The sequence below is a fragment of the Peromyscus californicus genome, unplaced genomic scaffold (genome assembly GCF_007827085.1).
Source record: "Peromyscus californicus insignis strain IS unplaced genomic scaffold, ASM782708v3 Scaffold_12__1_contigs__length_115047231, whole genome shotgun sequence".
In the NCBI taxonomy this organism is placed as follows: Eukaryota; Metazoa; Chordata; class Mammalia; order Rodentia; family Cricetidae; genus Peromyscus; species Peromyscus californicus.
Genome location: NW_026294413.1, coordinates 37025419 through 37042261, shown reverse-complemented (window position 1 = coordinate 37042261; position 16843 = coordinate 37025419). Strand labels below are relative to the sequence as shown.

At 43.8% G+C, this 16843-nt stretch overlaps 1 protein-coding gene across 4 annotated transcripts in view; it reads left to right on the top strand.

Annotated features, from left to right (window-relative positions):
• Positions 1-10420: 10420 nt before the first annotated feature.
• Positions 10421-16843, top strand: part of Tdrd3 (tudor domain containing 3) — a 157614-nt gene continuing 151191 nt past the window's right edge. For 3 of the 4 annotated variants that reach the window (XM_052732616.1, XM_052732615.1, XM_052732617.1), the window contains exon 1: positions 10421-10585. In XM_052732616.1, the coding sequence (XP_052588576.1) occupies positions 10545-10585 (41 nt within the window). In that variant the 5' untranslated portion in view covers positions 10421-10544. Of the gene's footprint in view, positions 10586-11060; positions 11190-16843 lie in introns of those variants that run through there. The other variant, XM_052732619.1, reaches the window with a different exon arrangement.

The window sequence follows — 16843 nt, the reverse complement described above, 5'->3', positions numbered from 1 at the left end:
CTTGTGCTAGAGGGCCTAGTAGACCCATATTAGAGCTGATATGTGTTATATGCAATGGATGATTTCTATTTCCGATTACTTGTTGCAGTTGAATAAATAGAGAAGTTAATTCTGAATCATCTGGAAAAAGTTCAGTGGTTTCAGTATGTGCAATGTTTTGGTTATTATGTGCCAAGCAGACTTTCTTCTGTAGCCCAGTCTATTTGGTGTTCTCTGTGCTTCTTATCCCTTAATTGGCATCTCCTTTTTAGGTTAGGGAAATTTTCAATATTTTTTGTGCCTTTGACCTGGTTTTCTTCTCCTTCTTTTATTTATACTATTCTTAGATTTGCTTTCTATAGTGTCTCAGATTTTCTGGATGTTTTGTCCCTAGAATTTTTTAGATTTAACATTTTCTTTGACTGAAAGTGTAATAATTTTTACATTTCTTTTACCATTTCTTCTATTGTGTCTTCAATGCCTGAGATCATCTCTTGCATTCTGTCGGTAAGGCATGCCTCTAAGGTTCTTGTTCTAGTTCCTCAATTTTTCATTTCCAGATTTCCCTCAGTTTGGGTTTTCTTTATTGAGTCTATTTCCTCTTCCAGATCTTGAGGTGTTATATTTGTTTTCTCCCACTGTTTAAGACATCATAGATTGCTTTAGGGATTTATTCATTTTTTCTTTGAGGACTTCTGTCATCCTCATAAAGGCTCTTTTAATGTCTTTGTCTGGTGCTTCAGCTATATTACAATTTTGAGGTCCTGCTGTTGTAGGACTGCTGTGCTGTAGCTGGTCTCCATATTGTCCTGGCTGTTATTGATTGTGGTTTTATGCTGGAGTCTATGTGTTTGGGTTTGGGACGATTACATCTCTAGGTTTTAATATCTGGTCTTGTCTTTGTTTTGCTCCTTTGTTTCTATTGCCCTGTGGTGCTTAGGTGGGTATGGTGGCTGTGTGGTGCCTGGTAGGAAAATTCTTCTGGAATCCTGATAGGTGAGGTCACTTGGGTTTCCAGGTAAAATGTGTTTGTAAGTATTGGGAGCTGATACTTAGGAATGGGGATGGTCTAGGAAGGGGTTGAGGGGTTCCACAGGAGGGAAGAAAAGCAGGCTGGTTCACCAGGATCTGCTTAATCTCCCAGGAATGGGGGCAGAGAGTGAGGAGAGGCTGAAGCAGATGATCTGTCACATAACTAGCGATGAGACTCGGGGGTCAGACTTGGATGAATGGTGGGAGATATGAAGATCTGCTATTAGCCTACCTGTATATTTGACAGGAGTGGCCTGTGGGTTCTCAGGGAATGTCTGTTGGAGTGGGGGCTGAGATTAAGCAATGAGTTGGAGGGAAGGAAATTTGGAGAGGAACATCTGTGTGATCTACTCAGAAGTGGGGTAGAGGCTGTAACAGGTGGTCTGTTACCAGAGCTGGGGATAAGACTGTGTAGTTGAAAGTTTTTCTGTGTCCCGCCCGGTCCTGTAGCTGCTCAGACTCAAATAAACACACAGAGGCTTATATTATTTTCAAACTATATGGCCTAATGACTCAGGCTTTTTGCTAGGTAGCTCTTACATCTTAAATTAAGCCATTTCTATAAATCTATACTTTGCCACATGGCTTGTGGGTTATCAGTACTTTACATCTTGCTTCTCCTGGTGGTGGCTGGCAGCATCTCCTCAGCTCTGCCTTTCTTCTTCCTCTCTCTCTAATTGAAATGTCTGGCCTAACCTTATTCTGCTTCACCATTGGCCAAACAGCTTTATTTATCAACCAATCAGAGCAACACATATTCACAGCATACAGAAAGACATCCACAGCAGGACTGGGTGATTGCTTTTCAAGGAGCCAGGGTAGAGGTGAAGCTGTTTGCTTATCTGCATTGCTGGTTTTCTAGGGAATGCCTGTTGGAGTTAGGGACTAGGATAAAGCACTGAGTAGGTGAAAGGGAAGTTAGGAGGGAAAGAACTGTGTGATCCCCTGGAGATCGGGGTAAGGGGTGGGGAGGGAGGCCTCAGCTCCTGGGTCTACAGAGCAAGGGTTGAGACTGGGTTGATTTGGAGAAGCTGAGGGAGAGATGAAGATCTGAAGTTGGTCTACCTGCTTCCCTGCATGGAGTGCTTTTACACATTTTGAAAAGGTATTTTGCAATGTTGGTGAGGAGTGGATCTTTGCTGTTTAAGGAAAAGTGACTATGGATAAATTGAAATGCATCCAAAAGATACATTAAGTTGAGATGATTCATTTCATAAGTGAGTACAGCTAGATTCTATGATCTAAAATAAGAACATTTTGACTTATGCACTTTTACAAGGAATCCATTTATTGTACATATCTTTTAGAGTCCCTGCTTAGGTAAATGACTCCCTTTGTTGTCTGCTTATCTCATTAGGTGGATCTCTGGCATGTTTGTATAAATGCTGATTGGACATGGGGTGGGCTCCTTACATACATCACAACATGCCTGTCACAGAATGCCTACCCCGGGATTTCTGTTTGGAGTCAAGAGTTAATCCCTTTGGAAGTCAGGTGTGTAACATAGAAACCCAGGAACCAATGAAAGAAGGAAAAATAAGAGATGATATTTGAGGGAGCAATAGAGATGTGGAGACATCTCCACTTTTTGCCTTGATATCTATCTGATGACCTTCAGCTCTTCATTCTAATCTTTGTTCCTTTTAAAATATAATCCTTATTAGTTTTTTTTTTCTAACTTGGTCTTATTACATAGCTGAAGCTGGTCTCAGACTCACAATCCTCTTATTCAGCATCCTGAGTGCTGATATTACAGGTGTGCACCACCGCACTTGGCCAGTTCCAGCCCTTTTTAAATGTCAGTTACTTTACTATTTTGGAGTTTTATGGAGTTACTTCTTTTTTTACATATTTTTTTTATTAAGTTAGACATTATAAGAAACAAAAGAATCTAGACAATTTTCACTTTATTGTATTTTTAATTTGGTATGTCATTTTTATCTTAAGCTGAAATAATCTTCATTTTGTTCCTAGTACCACACTCTGGGACTGATGAATGCAAGTGTACATTTTTTTTTTGTATGTGAGGGCCTCACATTTTTGAAGGTCACTATTATAGCACTTTTAGTCTCTTTTATCTAAGCTTCTTACTTCCTTATTTCTATATTTATTATGTTATCAATACAACAGATTATACTATGGAAAATAAAAGCACAGCATTATAAAACATCGTGAAATACAACACTGTCAGACCTTTTTGGAGATACACAAAATACAATAGAAAATAACAACATAAAATATATTTGTACTATTCAAGTGATAGTAACTCAATGTATTGTCATAATAGTTGAGTCTTTTTGCTTAAAGAAATAAAATTTAAGGATAAAGTATCCAAACTATCTTTGACAGTTGCCCTCAGATTTCTTTTAGTTTCTACTCTCACAGAATCAGACGGTATTCTGTGCTATGTATTCCTCTGTATATATATTTACACATCTAAACACATATATATGCATCTAGCCCCAACCATATCTGTGCTACATGTCCAGTATGTAGGGACAAGCCAGTACATTATGGCTAGTGACTCTATTAGTGCAGACATAGAACATTTCCCTCATCACAGAGAGTCCTGCTGGAATATGTGTATTTGTGCTACTCATGGGTTATTGTAACATTCACAGATACAAGCTGCTTAAGGTAAAAAGATTTAGTTTAGCTGGGTGTGGCGGCAAATGCTTCCGGTTCCAGTACTTGGGAGGGAGGCTGAGGCAGGAAGAACATGAGTTCACTGGAGGCCAGGTTGGGCTATGGAATGAGATTCTATCAGCTATTTCTGCATCCCTGTGAACACAATACTTGACTGAAACAACTTAAGTGATGGAAGAGGTATTTTGGCTCACAGTTTCAGAGGGCTTTAGTTTATCATAATGGGGAAGGTACGGTGAAACAGCTCAGATCATGAAGCGTGAGACTACTTACAGGAGGGCAGACCAGGAATAATATAATCCCTAAGGACTTGTCTCCAGGGACCTACATTAGCTAGCTAGGCCATGCCCACAAACTTTTCCATAGCCTCTCCAAATTGTACCAGTTGCGTGGGACTTCAATTAAGCATTCAAAACAAGAGTATGTTGGAGACATTAGATTCAAACTGTAACAGAGAGCCTGTCACCTCTCCTCTGCAGAAAGCGACTTTTCCTTAGATAGCTGTGTATTCTTAATTGTTGCTTCTATTTCTGCTCAGCTATATCCTTCTATCCTTTTCTGTCTGAGAACTTTATCATTCATTGAAATGATTGGTGCCTCAAGCCACAGGAAAATGTAATAGAATCCAACTACTATCACAAAAGTTACTACTTGGGCCGGGCGGTGGTGGCGCACGCCCACGCCTTTAATCCCAGCACTCGGGAGGCAGAGCCAGGCGGATCTCTGTGAGTTCGAGGCCAGCCTGGGCTACCAAGTGAGTTCCAGGAAAGGCGCAAAGCTACACAGAGAAACCCTGTCTCGAAAAACCAAAAAAAAAAAAAAAAAAAAGTTACTACTTGGAAAGGTCAAGTACTTTTCCAAAGGTCAAGCCATGGTTTAAAGAGTCTTGGTGATATTTTAGCTTTTGTATATATATTAGTCGGTTCCTGCAATGATTTTCTTGTATTCTATGTATGCTTCCAAGAATTCCTAACAATGTATTTATCTGATATTCTTCTCAAGCATCCTAGGCCATAACAGCAGTCTCCTGACTTAAGGTAAACACCCTTCCAGAGACACTGCCTAGGAGACAGTCACATAGCTTTGTTTCTTGTGCAAATGAAGCTCAGACCTTCCTTTCTCTCACAGCCCAAATGGCACTCCAGAGCAATTGACTCAGAACAAAGGGGTTTTTGGCATACCGGGTGTAATGAAGTATTGAGGCAGAATTCCTAGCTCTAAGCAGAGTTGCCCCACCCAACCAGGAGTGGCAAGGTAGAATTTTTGCAGATTGTAGGTGAATTGGTTTGGCCAAGGAGGGTAAGAGAGGAAGGAACATAATGGATGGAGGATTGAAGGACAAAGATGAGGCTGAGAGCAAAAGAGCTTAGTTAGAACCAGGACAATGAGAGGACAGGAAGAAAAGGGACAGAGAGGAGACAGGAAGAAAAGGGACAGAGAGGAGCTGAACGTGAGAACAGAACTGAAGCTATGTAGACAGAATTTTGTCTTAGAGGAATAAAGTGGATGGATGTAAGAGGAAGGTGTACTTATATTCTTTTTCCTGAAAATTATTTGCACTGTTTGTAGCTTTTCTTCTTGGCCCTTGGGAAGAAGATTATTAAGGCTGGACCATAATAATTTTTGATAGATAGATTGGGGAATCCAAGTGATTCTGTCCATTTCTCTTTTTTGGTGTTAATTTATATTGTTGATTCCAAATGGATTTAATTTCTTCTTCCTTTTTTAATCTACCAAAACTTTTTTGCTCTTATGAAGGCAATACAGACCCCACCTTAGGGTAGGGCCACCATCTTAGACCACCTGCTATACTCAGTTCCAGAAAGGACCTCAGGAATGTGCCATGACTACTCGAACAGATACACAGCAGTATCCTCCTGCAGACATTCTGTTTGCTGTTTATGGCCCTTGAAGATATCTAGATAATTCTGCTGAGCAATCCAGATAATCCTGTTCAGCGGGTTGTGGTTCCCCGCCAAAAGTCTAACCCAATGGTTTCAAATGTGGTTTTGCACCCAAAGTCTAGACCAACAGTTTCAAAAAAATCACCTTGCCCCATATCCCATCTACCCAATTCCAAGTTTCCAATTCCTGGCTTGTGGTTTTTCCCTATAAAAACTCTCTGCACTTGGGCTTGTGGTAGCTGCGACATTTTCTTTCATCTGCTGTGTGGTGGCCCAGGTTGAACCTGACAATTAAAGGACCCTTATGTGCTTGCATCGGAAACCAGCTCCTTGGTGGTCTCTGGGGGATTCTCAAAACAAGTACAATACTATTCTTAGGATTTTTTTTTTAAATTCACCTCATTGAAGTGAATTTATATTCACTTGGTTGTGAATCAATAATTAGTTTAATTTAAGATAAAACTTATCTAGTCAGCTGTTACCATTTTTTCATGACATTAAATTACATTTGAAGAACAATATTTTAATGAAAATTTTGTGATGCTGTTAGCTTTTTCTAATTTGGAAATACTTAAAATCTAGGGAAAAGTTTCAAGCAACAAGCACTGGGACTCTCTAATTGATGGCTCCATTTTTAATATCTTGCCATGTTTTCTCCTCTATCACATGCATACATGTTCATATATGCATATATTAATATATTGTACATATAAGTATGTGCAAATATGCTAAATATGCAAATACATTACTGTACAACTCTTCATAGATAAATACATTGGCATAGGATTCCCAAGATAGCATTATTATATCTAATGATAATTCCATTAACACACTGTAATTAGGTATTCAATATCTGGTCTATAATCTTATTTCTGTAATTGGTATGAACAGTTTTTAAAATTTTCTTTAGATTTAGGAATTTGTTTTATCCCTTGCATGTGTGTGTATATACACCAAACAGAGTCTGACTATGTAGCTCTAGCTGGTCTGAAACTATCTATATAGAGCAGGTTGGCCTGGAACTCACAGAGATCCTCTTGCTTCTGCCTCCCAAAGAAATGTGCCACCATGCCCAGCATCTATTGCATATTTTTAATCTAGAAGAATTCTCTTTTATAATTAGCTTGTCTTTAACAATCCAGTTCCTGTTTTTGTGTGACATGACACATTCTAGACCTATGTGTATCTTCATTTCTAATTTGTTCCATTATTTTATATGTATTTTAATGTAGCTAATGAGTGCTTTAATCTAGACTTGGATTTCAGCCATTGCACTATTGACATTTTATACCAGCAAATTTTCAAGGGGTTCCACAAGTGTCCTGTGCATTTCATGTTTTTTGGCTGCATCCCTGGCCCCTACCCATCAGATCCAATTGACCTCATGCACACCCTGGAAGGCGATAGCATCCCAAAGTGTCCCTTAGGCATTGCTAAATGTGTTTAGGGGCTGCTGACCCAGCACCTGACTGAGAACCACAGACTTATTAACTTATTAACATAAACAAGCTTCTGCTTGATTAAGTTAAAGTTGAAAGTACATTGACAAGGATATTTCCTAAATGATGTTTATGTCTAAGTGAAGTGAGCACACACCAGACTCAGCCACTCTGATCCCAGCACTTGTTCAAGGAACTCTTCAAGTTTTGGTAAGAATAAAGGCACACATTTCCCCTTCTGTTATATATTACATGAACAATGAAGATCTTGTATTCCTACATTTATCCCGTGGTATAGATGGAAGTTTCTGTCCTGCCCGGTCTATCACCTGTTCAGTCCCAAATAAACACAAAGAGGCTTATATTAATTATTATAAACTGTTTGGCCTATTGCTCAGACTTATAACTAGCTCTTATGCTTAAATTAATTCATAACTCTTGTCTATGTTTAGCCACGTGACTTGGTACCTTTTCTCAGTCCAGCATTCTCATCTCACTTCCTCTGCATCTGGCTGGTGACTTGGTCTCTGCCTTCCCTTTCCCCAGCCTTCTCCTAGTCTGGTCACCCTGCCTACACTTCCTGTCTGGTTGCTGACCATCAGTGTTTTATTAACCAATAGGAGTGATAAATCTTTACAATGTACAAGGGCATTACCCCACAGCACAGTGGCTTTTTATATCATTTGAAGAATTTGGCACTAATCAATTATGATTAGGGAAATTGAGTTTTTCTTTCTTTCTTCCTTCCTTCCTTCCTTCCTTCCTCCCTCCCTCCCTCCCTCCTTCCCTCCCTCCCTCCCTGTCTCTCTCTCTCTCTCTCTCTCTCTCTCTCTCTCTCTCTCTCTCTCTCTCTTTGGTTTTTGAGACAGGGCTTCTCTTTCTCTGTGTAACAGCTCTGGCTGCCCTGGAATTTGCTTTGTAGACCAGGATGGCCTTGAAATTACAGAGATCTGCCTGCCTCTGCCTCCCTAGTGCTGGGATTAAAGGCATTTTTAAAAAAATTCTCTGTTCTGTATTTATAATTTGGCCTGCCTCATTAAGAATCCTTAACCCTGTCACAATTTGAGACAGGTTTTTTTTTTTTTTTTTGTAGCTCAGGCATGCCCCAAACTCAGTATGTAGCCAAGAAAGACCTTGAACCATCCATCTCCTGCTTCCACCTCTAGAGTGCTGGGCTGTTGGGAGATATTTGATCACACTGTGAAGCCCGAGCTTGCATTTGCATTAATTAAATAAAATTAACCTTGGCTCAGGAGGCTGTGTTAGAAACCAGATGACAGAAAGTACTCAGAGAGTACCAGAGGGCATCCAGGAGAGACCAGGGAATTAGGAGGGTGGGGTTTGGAGTGGCACAGCCTTTTGTGGTTTGGAGAAGGGAAGCATGGGTCTTCTGTGGATGCCAGCAAGGAGAGAAGGTTAGCTAGTTGCTACTCAGCCTCTCTGAGCTTGCAGGTTTTCACCCCAGCCTTTGAATTTTGAGTCTTATTCATAATTAGAACAATAGCCCTGGGGGAGTGGAATTTTTGCCAGGCTGTGGCCTGAGCAGCCAAGCCGCTGGCAGATAAGCAGGCTGGTAACTGAAGAGTTGCAATTACTGGCTGAGATTAAGGCACAGCCACCGTGCCTAAGTTAAAATAACACTGGGCAATCATATCCAGTTTTTCTTTGTTTATTTTTAGTGGTAGTCAAAATGCACGCATTCTCAAAAATTCAATGTGTCAATCAATTAATTGATTTAATTAAGTTTACGTCATTTTATTTTTTTGATGCTCTCAGTGTCACAAATTTCAACAGCAGGAATCACATTCTTGAAGATTTAGTATTTTGTTGAACATTTAACTTAATTCATAAGCATATGCAATGGTGAAGTCTTACTGTATGAAGCCGAAATGTATGGGGCTTATTTATTCATTGAATCTGGTGATTGGGACATCACAATTTCCACAGTTAACAATTTACACCAATTAAAAGATACGTTTGGTAAAAGGATACTTTATTTAATAACCAATAAAATTGGAAATTAATTTGAGTTATGTGTTTATCTTGAAAATATTTTTCCTGTCTCTGCAGTTTGGCTGGCGCATATAAACACACTTAGTACTCATACATAAAACATTTTATACCACTGGGGAATAAGGTAAAGTTACTCCTGATTCTGAACATGCTTGTACACATCTTAAAACCTACCTAAGAGCAATGAGTGTTTGGAAACACCCATCACAGCACTTTCCCCTAAAGGCGGCACAGTGACTTTAGAACCGTAGGTCCGGGGAAGACCAGCAAAATTGAGATGATGTCGTTTGGGGAGATTTTAGCTATCCTCAGGGTTCTTATCGCCCTTCTTTCTCTAACTATCAAGTTGCTCCCAAGCTTCAGGAGCAGCTGCCAATTCCGTAGTCTCTGTCCCAAGTGGCCGTGGCTGAAGTAACCACCGCCACGGGCTGTCGACCGAGTTTGAGTTCTTAGACACTCCTTAACCCCTCAGAACCACTGGGAAGCACCTTCCTTTAACTTTTCCCTTTCCTCCGCGCTGGCGGCGGAGGGCGAAGGACCCACAAACCACGGAGCAAACTTTTCGGGAGCCTTTAGAGGCCCCGCGCAGCATCCCGACTCCTCTTCTCTGATTGGCCAGCGTGTCTCCCGACTGACCAATTAGGTTTGGAGCGTCTCGGCGCAGCTCAGCAACGTCACCGCGCATGCCCACTCCGGAGCCCGCTGTGCTCCCCGGTCCTCCCGAGTGCCGTAAAGGGCACGGGGTAGGGCGGTACCAGCTCCGTTAGGTGCCGGTGCCAAGGTCGCTGGGCCACGCTGGGGGCAAGGCCACGCCCAGCAGGAGGGTGACAAGCAAAGCAGTCCCCTCCCCGCTGCCTGGCATCAAAGCTGACTCCCCTAAGTGCAGGGTTGGGGTGCCCCGCTCAGCCCTCCGTCTGCCGGGACTCAGAAGAGGCGCCAGCTTGCAGCCTTCTGAGTCCCGGTCGACCGCAAGGCCAGGTGAATGGAGCCGGCCCCGACCACAACCATCAGCTCTGGTGCAGAATGGGCTGGGCCGCACCGCCCCAAACGTGGCCGCGTTAGCATCATCCCCGAGGCGCCGCCCGGGCCGCGGGCTCCGTGTCCCGCCCAGTGAGGCGGGCCCCCGGGGAAGCGCGGCTCCCTTGGAGCGTGCAACTCTCAAAAGTGACCAAAGCAGCACGGCCAGGCGGGGCGCACGGGACTCGCGCGGTCCCCGCAGCGTCCGATCCCCCCCCGGGCCCAGGCCGCGTTTGGCGGCTCGCCGCCGCTCCCAACCCGGGCCGGCCCCTGCGGCCGCTCGTAAAACGCGGCGAGCGGAACCCGCACGCGGAAGCGCCCGTCGCACTGAGCATGCCCAGTAGCACAGTCGACCAGAGGAGTTTTTTTTTTTTTTTTCTTTTTCTTTTTCTTTTCTTTCTTCTTTTTCCCCTCTCTCTTCCGTCTTCTTTTTCTTTTTCTGGCTCTCCAGTAGGAGGCCTGTCCCCCACCCTCCGTTCAGACCCCCGTCCTCCCCGGGCCTGAGCAGCTAACCATGGCCGAGGTGCCCGGCGCCGCGTTGTCCCAGGCGGGTTGGTAAGTGCCGAGTCGCGCCGGCCGCTCGGCCGTGGGCTCGGGTCGGGGGCTCCGGGGAAGGGTCGGGAGAGGGGCGCCCCGGGGGGCCACGATGGAGGGGGGGGGAAGGCGGACACCACCGCAAGCTCGCCCCCTCCGTCCGTCCCCCACCCCTCCGTCCTCTCGGGGGCCCTCGGGGGCCGGCTCCGCCCCCGGCCGGCGCCACGCGGAGCTCGGCGAGTCCCCCCAGCTCCCCTTGGGGCGGCGGCGGCGGCGGCCGGCGACCCGGAGCCGAGTGGCGGCCCGCGGGGAGGGAGCGAGGCCTCGGGGCCGGGGAGCGGGCGGCGGCCAGGCCCGAGCCGCGCCGCTGCTGGGGAGGACCCGCGGGGCCGAGCACGGCGCGCTGCCGCCGCCGCCGCCGCCGCCGGCCCGGGAGGGTTGTCGCTGCGGCGGACGCGGGAGGCGGCGGCGGCGGCCTGCGGGAAGTTGGCGGGAGCACGGAGCCCAGCCCCGCGCGGCCGGAGCCGGCCCGCTGCTGCCCTCGTTTCAAACTACCGCGCCGCCGGCCGGAGCGCCGCCGCCCGTGCTTGCACGCTCAACTTGCGAAGCCGAGAAGGACGGCGGGGTGACTCGGCGCGCGGGGCGGCGGCGGGGGGTGGGGGGGGGTGCCCCGTGGAACTTTTCTTGAAGGGATGGCGTTGGTCTGATGTTTAAAGGACGTTCTCGTGTCGGGGGTTTTTGGGGATCCGGAAGCAATGGAAAATTATTCGAGATGAAGCAGTGTCTTGAAATTGGAGCCGTTCCAGTGGTTCACATCCACTTCAATGCTGCGTCGCCTTTCCCAGCCTTGGCACCCTCTAGGTTGGAGGGTAGGGATGAGGATGAAACGGAATGTTTGCCCCAGCTCTCTGAAACTACACTTTAGTGAGACAGGAAACTCTTGCAGCGCTGGTAAACTGTAAAGAGCAGGCAGAGTGCTTTGGGATTGAAGGAGGGGTTCATTTCCTAGAGAAGTGGGCTCTGACAGATAGTGAAGAAAGGCTTTGTAGATGCACTGTTGGGAAAGTGCTTATTGTTTTGAAGAAAGGACATTAGATCTCACTGGTTCCTGAAGTAGAAGGTGTTTGAGGGTTAAAACCGAGAAGGAGGGGACCAGTGCCTGAAAGGTGGGAATTTAACTCTCATCTAAAGTTTTGATCATCAGGGCGATGTAATCACACGTGTGCTGTGATGATTTCGCTACTGACCCGACAGGCTTTGTTACTTTTGTCTACCCTACTTCACAGGTGCCAAGATGAGGGCAAAGAATGGTTAAGTAACTTTCTCTCATGACATGGCTAGAAAGTGGTTGAAATAAATGTTGACCTAAGGAGTCTGGTCCGGTTCTTTGTATTTATTTATTTGTTTATGTAATAAAATACAGACCTCTTCACACTCGTTCCCATCACTGGTACAACAAATTGTAAGTTAAAAATTTCACCTTAGGTTTTTTTTTTTTAATTCTTTTACTGGAATATTACCTTTCATTTTCTTGATTTTTACAGGACTAATAATAATCTTAGATCAGTCTTCATTTTAGTTCATGGAGCCCAGGCTGGCCTTGAACGCATTATGGAATGTCGGGGTTCAGCCCCGACCTATTGAAGGGTCCCTTGAAGAGGGGAGTGAGGAATTGAGAAACGCTAGATAGAAAATGTAGAAGTAAGTGAAGAAAAAAGATTAGAGACACAGAATAGCTTCAGAAGGGCCCTGGGTCAATATCCAGTCGCCTCTAGTTGATTTCTAGTGGGCTTTTTATATACTAGCAAGGGGAGAGGCAAAAGACCTCCCCCCTTTCAAGATCAAAGCACAGTATACAACCAAGTGCAGACCCTTCAAAACACCTGGTAACCATGCCCCATGGCAAAGCATCTTGTGATTAGTCCTTGAAGTATAAGACACCTGGTAACCATGCCTTTGCACCCTATTATGCAGCCTTGGAGAGCTACATCAACTCTGACTCTGACCTTGAGTCAAGCCACAAGTTGGAGTCTTTGTGGGCTCCCACAGTGGAATTACAGGTTTGGATCACACCAGACTTTGCATCTGTTTGAGTTTACACCATTCTTCATTACACTGAGCCCTCCTCTTACAAATTAGTGATAACCCCTTTATTTACAAATTTGGCCTTTTTAATTCATTATGGAATAACCTACACCTAGGAAGGTTTGTTACTTCATTGGGAGCCCAGATAATTAAAAAAATTTGTCTTCTTTGGACTCTTACAGCTTCTTAAGGGCAGAGAACTATATCTTAACTTTTCTGTAGTATCTAACCCAGATATATACTCCATTGTAGGGTCTTCTTAAGTAGGAAAGAGTTGACCTTGGAATGGCCCTGGCAGTCAGAATTGCTCAGTCAGGCCCTTCCTGCTTTATTTGATTGTTAACAAATCTCCAGCAGTGTTAGAGTTTCGCATTTGCCACTGTATATTACAAGTTAACTTGGAGTGTTTTCCACCAGTCAGTGGTGCTTCTGTAAGGCAGTTTCTCCTAAAGAGCCCAGGTAGGCAAGGCAGTGATTAGTAAAATTCTTAGATCTCTAAGGCTGCTAGGAGTTTCCTGGAGTTCCTGACCCGTGTTCACCAGTCCAAAGCTGGTGCCAGGGAAGGCTTGGGTGTTCCTCAGTGAAGTGCCTTGAACTAGGCCTTTAATTAGACTTACTATGTTAAAATCAGAATCTCAAAGGTTTGAAGGGCCAACAGTGCTGAGAGGAAAAGTTTAGACAAAGAATAGCTCTGAACACCTCCTTAGGTTTCTGACATGCAGATTTCCCGATTTTCAGATTTTCCTGGAGTTGTTGACAGTGACAAGACATTTTTAGACTGGGGTACTTAAGTAGTTGGAGCTCCTGCAGTGAAATGCTGAAACCTCTACAGTGTTATTAATCTGTTCTCTGAGTTGTGTGTAAAGTAGCAGGTTAGGGAAACAGCAGTGAATGACTTATGCTGATAGTGTGATCTGAGGGGGATCAGAAGACTGAGGTATTGAAATTTATAGGGTTGTTTTTGAGTTTTCATTTAAGTCTCGGATGGTCACTATTATCCCAATCAAACTCAGGGCTGTTTTTTTTCCTCTTCTTTTTTTTTTTTTTTGTTTTTTTTGAGACCGGGTTTCTCTGTGTAGTTTTGGTGCCTGTCCTTGAACTCGCTCCGTAGACCAGGCTGGCCTCGAACTCACAGAGATCTACCTGGCTCTGCTTCCTGAGTGCTGGGATTAAAGGTATGCGCCAACACCGCCTGGCTCCAAGCTCAGGGCTTTAAAATATAAACTAAGCAGTATTATATCCCTACCCACTCCACACCCCCTGCTTGTAGCACCAAGAATTAGGTTTCAGGGACTTCAATGTTAAATGTTGTACGGATTTCTGCAGTAAAGTGGTTTGTGTAAATATCTTAGATGGCACCTTGGTCCTTTGTAATGCTTATCTGTGTATAAAATAACTCCATAAGAGGAATTTGGCTTTATAGTTGTATAGGGAACAACATTACTGTGTCTAGTTTTATTTCTACTTACAGTACTCATCCACACTATGTCTTTGAATCTTATTTATTTTTTAATATTTTTCATGTGAGATGAATGTGCCTGTGGTGTATGCATACATGTGTATGTGGGTGCACATTTGGAAGCCAGAAGAGGAGGCTGGGTGTCCTGCTCCATCATTCTCTGCTGCATTTCTTCGAGATAGAGTTTTTCACAGAATCTGGAGCTTGCTCCTCGGCTTTGAATAGACTGCCAAGCAGTAAGCTCCTGTGGTCAACTTGTTTCGCTGTGGGTTAACAGGTTTCTGTGGCTACACCTAGGTTTTTATGTGAGTGGTAGGATCCAAACCAAGACCTCTTATCTGAGCCATTTTGTTCCTTTCCCCTCTTTCTCCTCCTTTGTCAGCAGAATGTAATCATCGAATATATGTTTGTGAGACCATATTGCCTATAGAATATATGTTGTATAATTTATCTCCATTGTGAGGGTGAGGAAAAAGCAAATCGTAGAGAGTCATAGTTTGCTCAGTTCTGAGTAGCAGAACCAAGAATAGAACTCAAATATTCAGAATAAAATTCAGTACTTACTTGCAGTGAGTTGTGGCGACCACTTCTCAATTAAATGATTAAAAATAACACATTGGAAGCTAGCTTTGGTGGTGTGTGCTTGTAATCCTAGCCAGGGCTTCGTATTGAAAGTATCTCGGAAAAACCCAAGCCAACAAACAAAGACTTAACCCCTACATTTAAAAATGGAATGGTTTGCTGTTTTTTTGTTTGGGAAAGAAGTTTAATCTGTGGAGTGGTTAACATCATAATCAAAGAAGTCATCATTTTAATTGGATCACCCATAAGTCTTAAGGATTTCTGAAAAAACAAAGCACTATATTGTGTGTTTTGTTTTCTTTAGCAGTTTAGAGTTGAAGATCTATAAAGTAGTATTCGGAATGACATTTTCAGGCTGGACTTGGTGACTCACAGCTGTAGTCCCTGGATGAAGCTGGAGAATTACTGTAAATTCCAGGCTAGCCTGGGCTATAGGGAGACACCTTGTCTGAAACAAAACAAAAGAAGAAAACAAATTGTGTTTTCATTTTATTAAGAAAACATATTTTGGAATCCCAGAACATGGGTGGTTTAAGCCCAGAGTACTCCAGGTGTCTGTTTATTATTTATTGTTTTATCGCCGTTGTTTTTGTTTTGATAGAGTGAAGGGGTGAGGATGAAACAAAGGTCTCCTTTCCTTACCCCTCTTGAATCTCCCCTTTCCTTTGGGTTGTCTCACTTGGGCCACTTCCACCAGCTGCCACCTCCTGTCCCAAGTACACTGGGAACTGCGTGTGTCACCTTTCAGCAACTAAGAAACTGCCGCCTCTGGCCTGTAACCGGCTGTCGTGCTGGAGAGCAACCCTAGTAATGTAGTTAAAATGGCTTACAGTGGCAGTCCTACTCTCCCCATATATCTTTCCTTGAGGTAAAGAAGTGGGGCAACTTTTAGACATATTGCTGGGGTTTAAAATTCTTCACTCTTCCTCTCATATCCCACCAAGTAGAAGCTTCTTCATAGCTTTACTAGTTACTACAATAAAGCGTGTGTGATTGGCGTTCTTGTTGGGTTGATTCAGTTGCCTCAGAGGCACGCTATTCCCCAGGAGACTGCTTCACAGTTTTCAGTGGGAAACACGGTTTCAACAGCGCAGAGAGAACCTTTGGCAGTAGCATCCGCAGAACTCTACGCTAGGCTAGTAGTTGCGTCGGGAGTTTATGAAGAGGATATCGGGCATTTTTATTCATCCGTATTATCCCATAACAACTGTTACAGGTAGCCAGCTCTACCTCCAGTATTGTAACTCCTCCTTTCCTCTGCTTTCTTCATTTTCTTTGACACATGGCCTCACTGTGTATTCCAAACTGACCTTGAACTGGACATTTTGCTTCAGCCTTCCTAGTGTTGGTATTATAACCAGTTACAGGTGTGCATCACTGTGTGAAGCTTATTATAGTTCCTTATGAGGTTATATATTAAGTGCATTCTGTTTTTGTCTTTCTGAAATTGTGAAATGCATTGCCTTTTTCTTTCTTTCCTTTTTTTGAGACAGTCTCACTGTGTAGCTATTTCTCTCCTGGAACTCACTATGTAGACCAACAGGCTGGCCTTGAATTCCCAGAACTTCATCTGCCTCCGCCTCCTGAGTACTGGGATTAATGCTGTGTGACACCACACCTGGCTGATGAAATCATTTTCATTTTCACTTTGATAAAATATTATTTTTTTAAAGATTTATTTACGTATTTTATGTATATGAGTGCTCTATTTGCATGTATGTCTGCATGACAGGAGATCCCATTATTGATGATTGTGAGCCTCCATGTGGTTGCTGGGAATTGAACTCAGGACCTCTGGAACAGCAGCCAGTGTTCTTAACCGATAAGGCATCTCTCCAGCCCCGATAAAAATATTCTTATTGTACTCTTTTGGGAAGGATCAGAATCAACATCTTTAGATGCTGAAGAACACCATACGAAACCAATCACTTTAGTTTTTTTTTCAGGGAGGTTTATTGGAAACTCCCTTCTTTATTTATTACTATTATTGTTTTTAGACAGGGTCTCACTATGTAGCTCTGGTTGCTAGCCTAGTACTTGCTATGGAGATGAGGCTGGCTTTGAACTCATAGACATCTTGCTTGCCTCTGCCTCTATCTCCCAAATGCTGGGATTAAAGACATGTGCCATTGTACTTAGCTTGGAAACCCTTT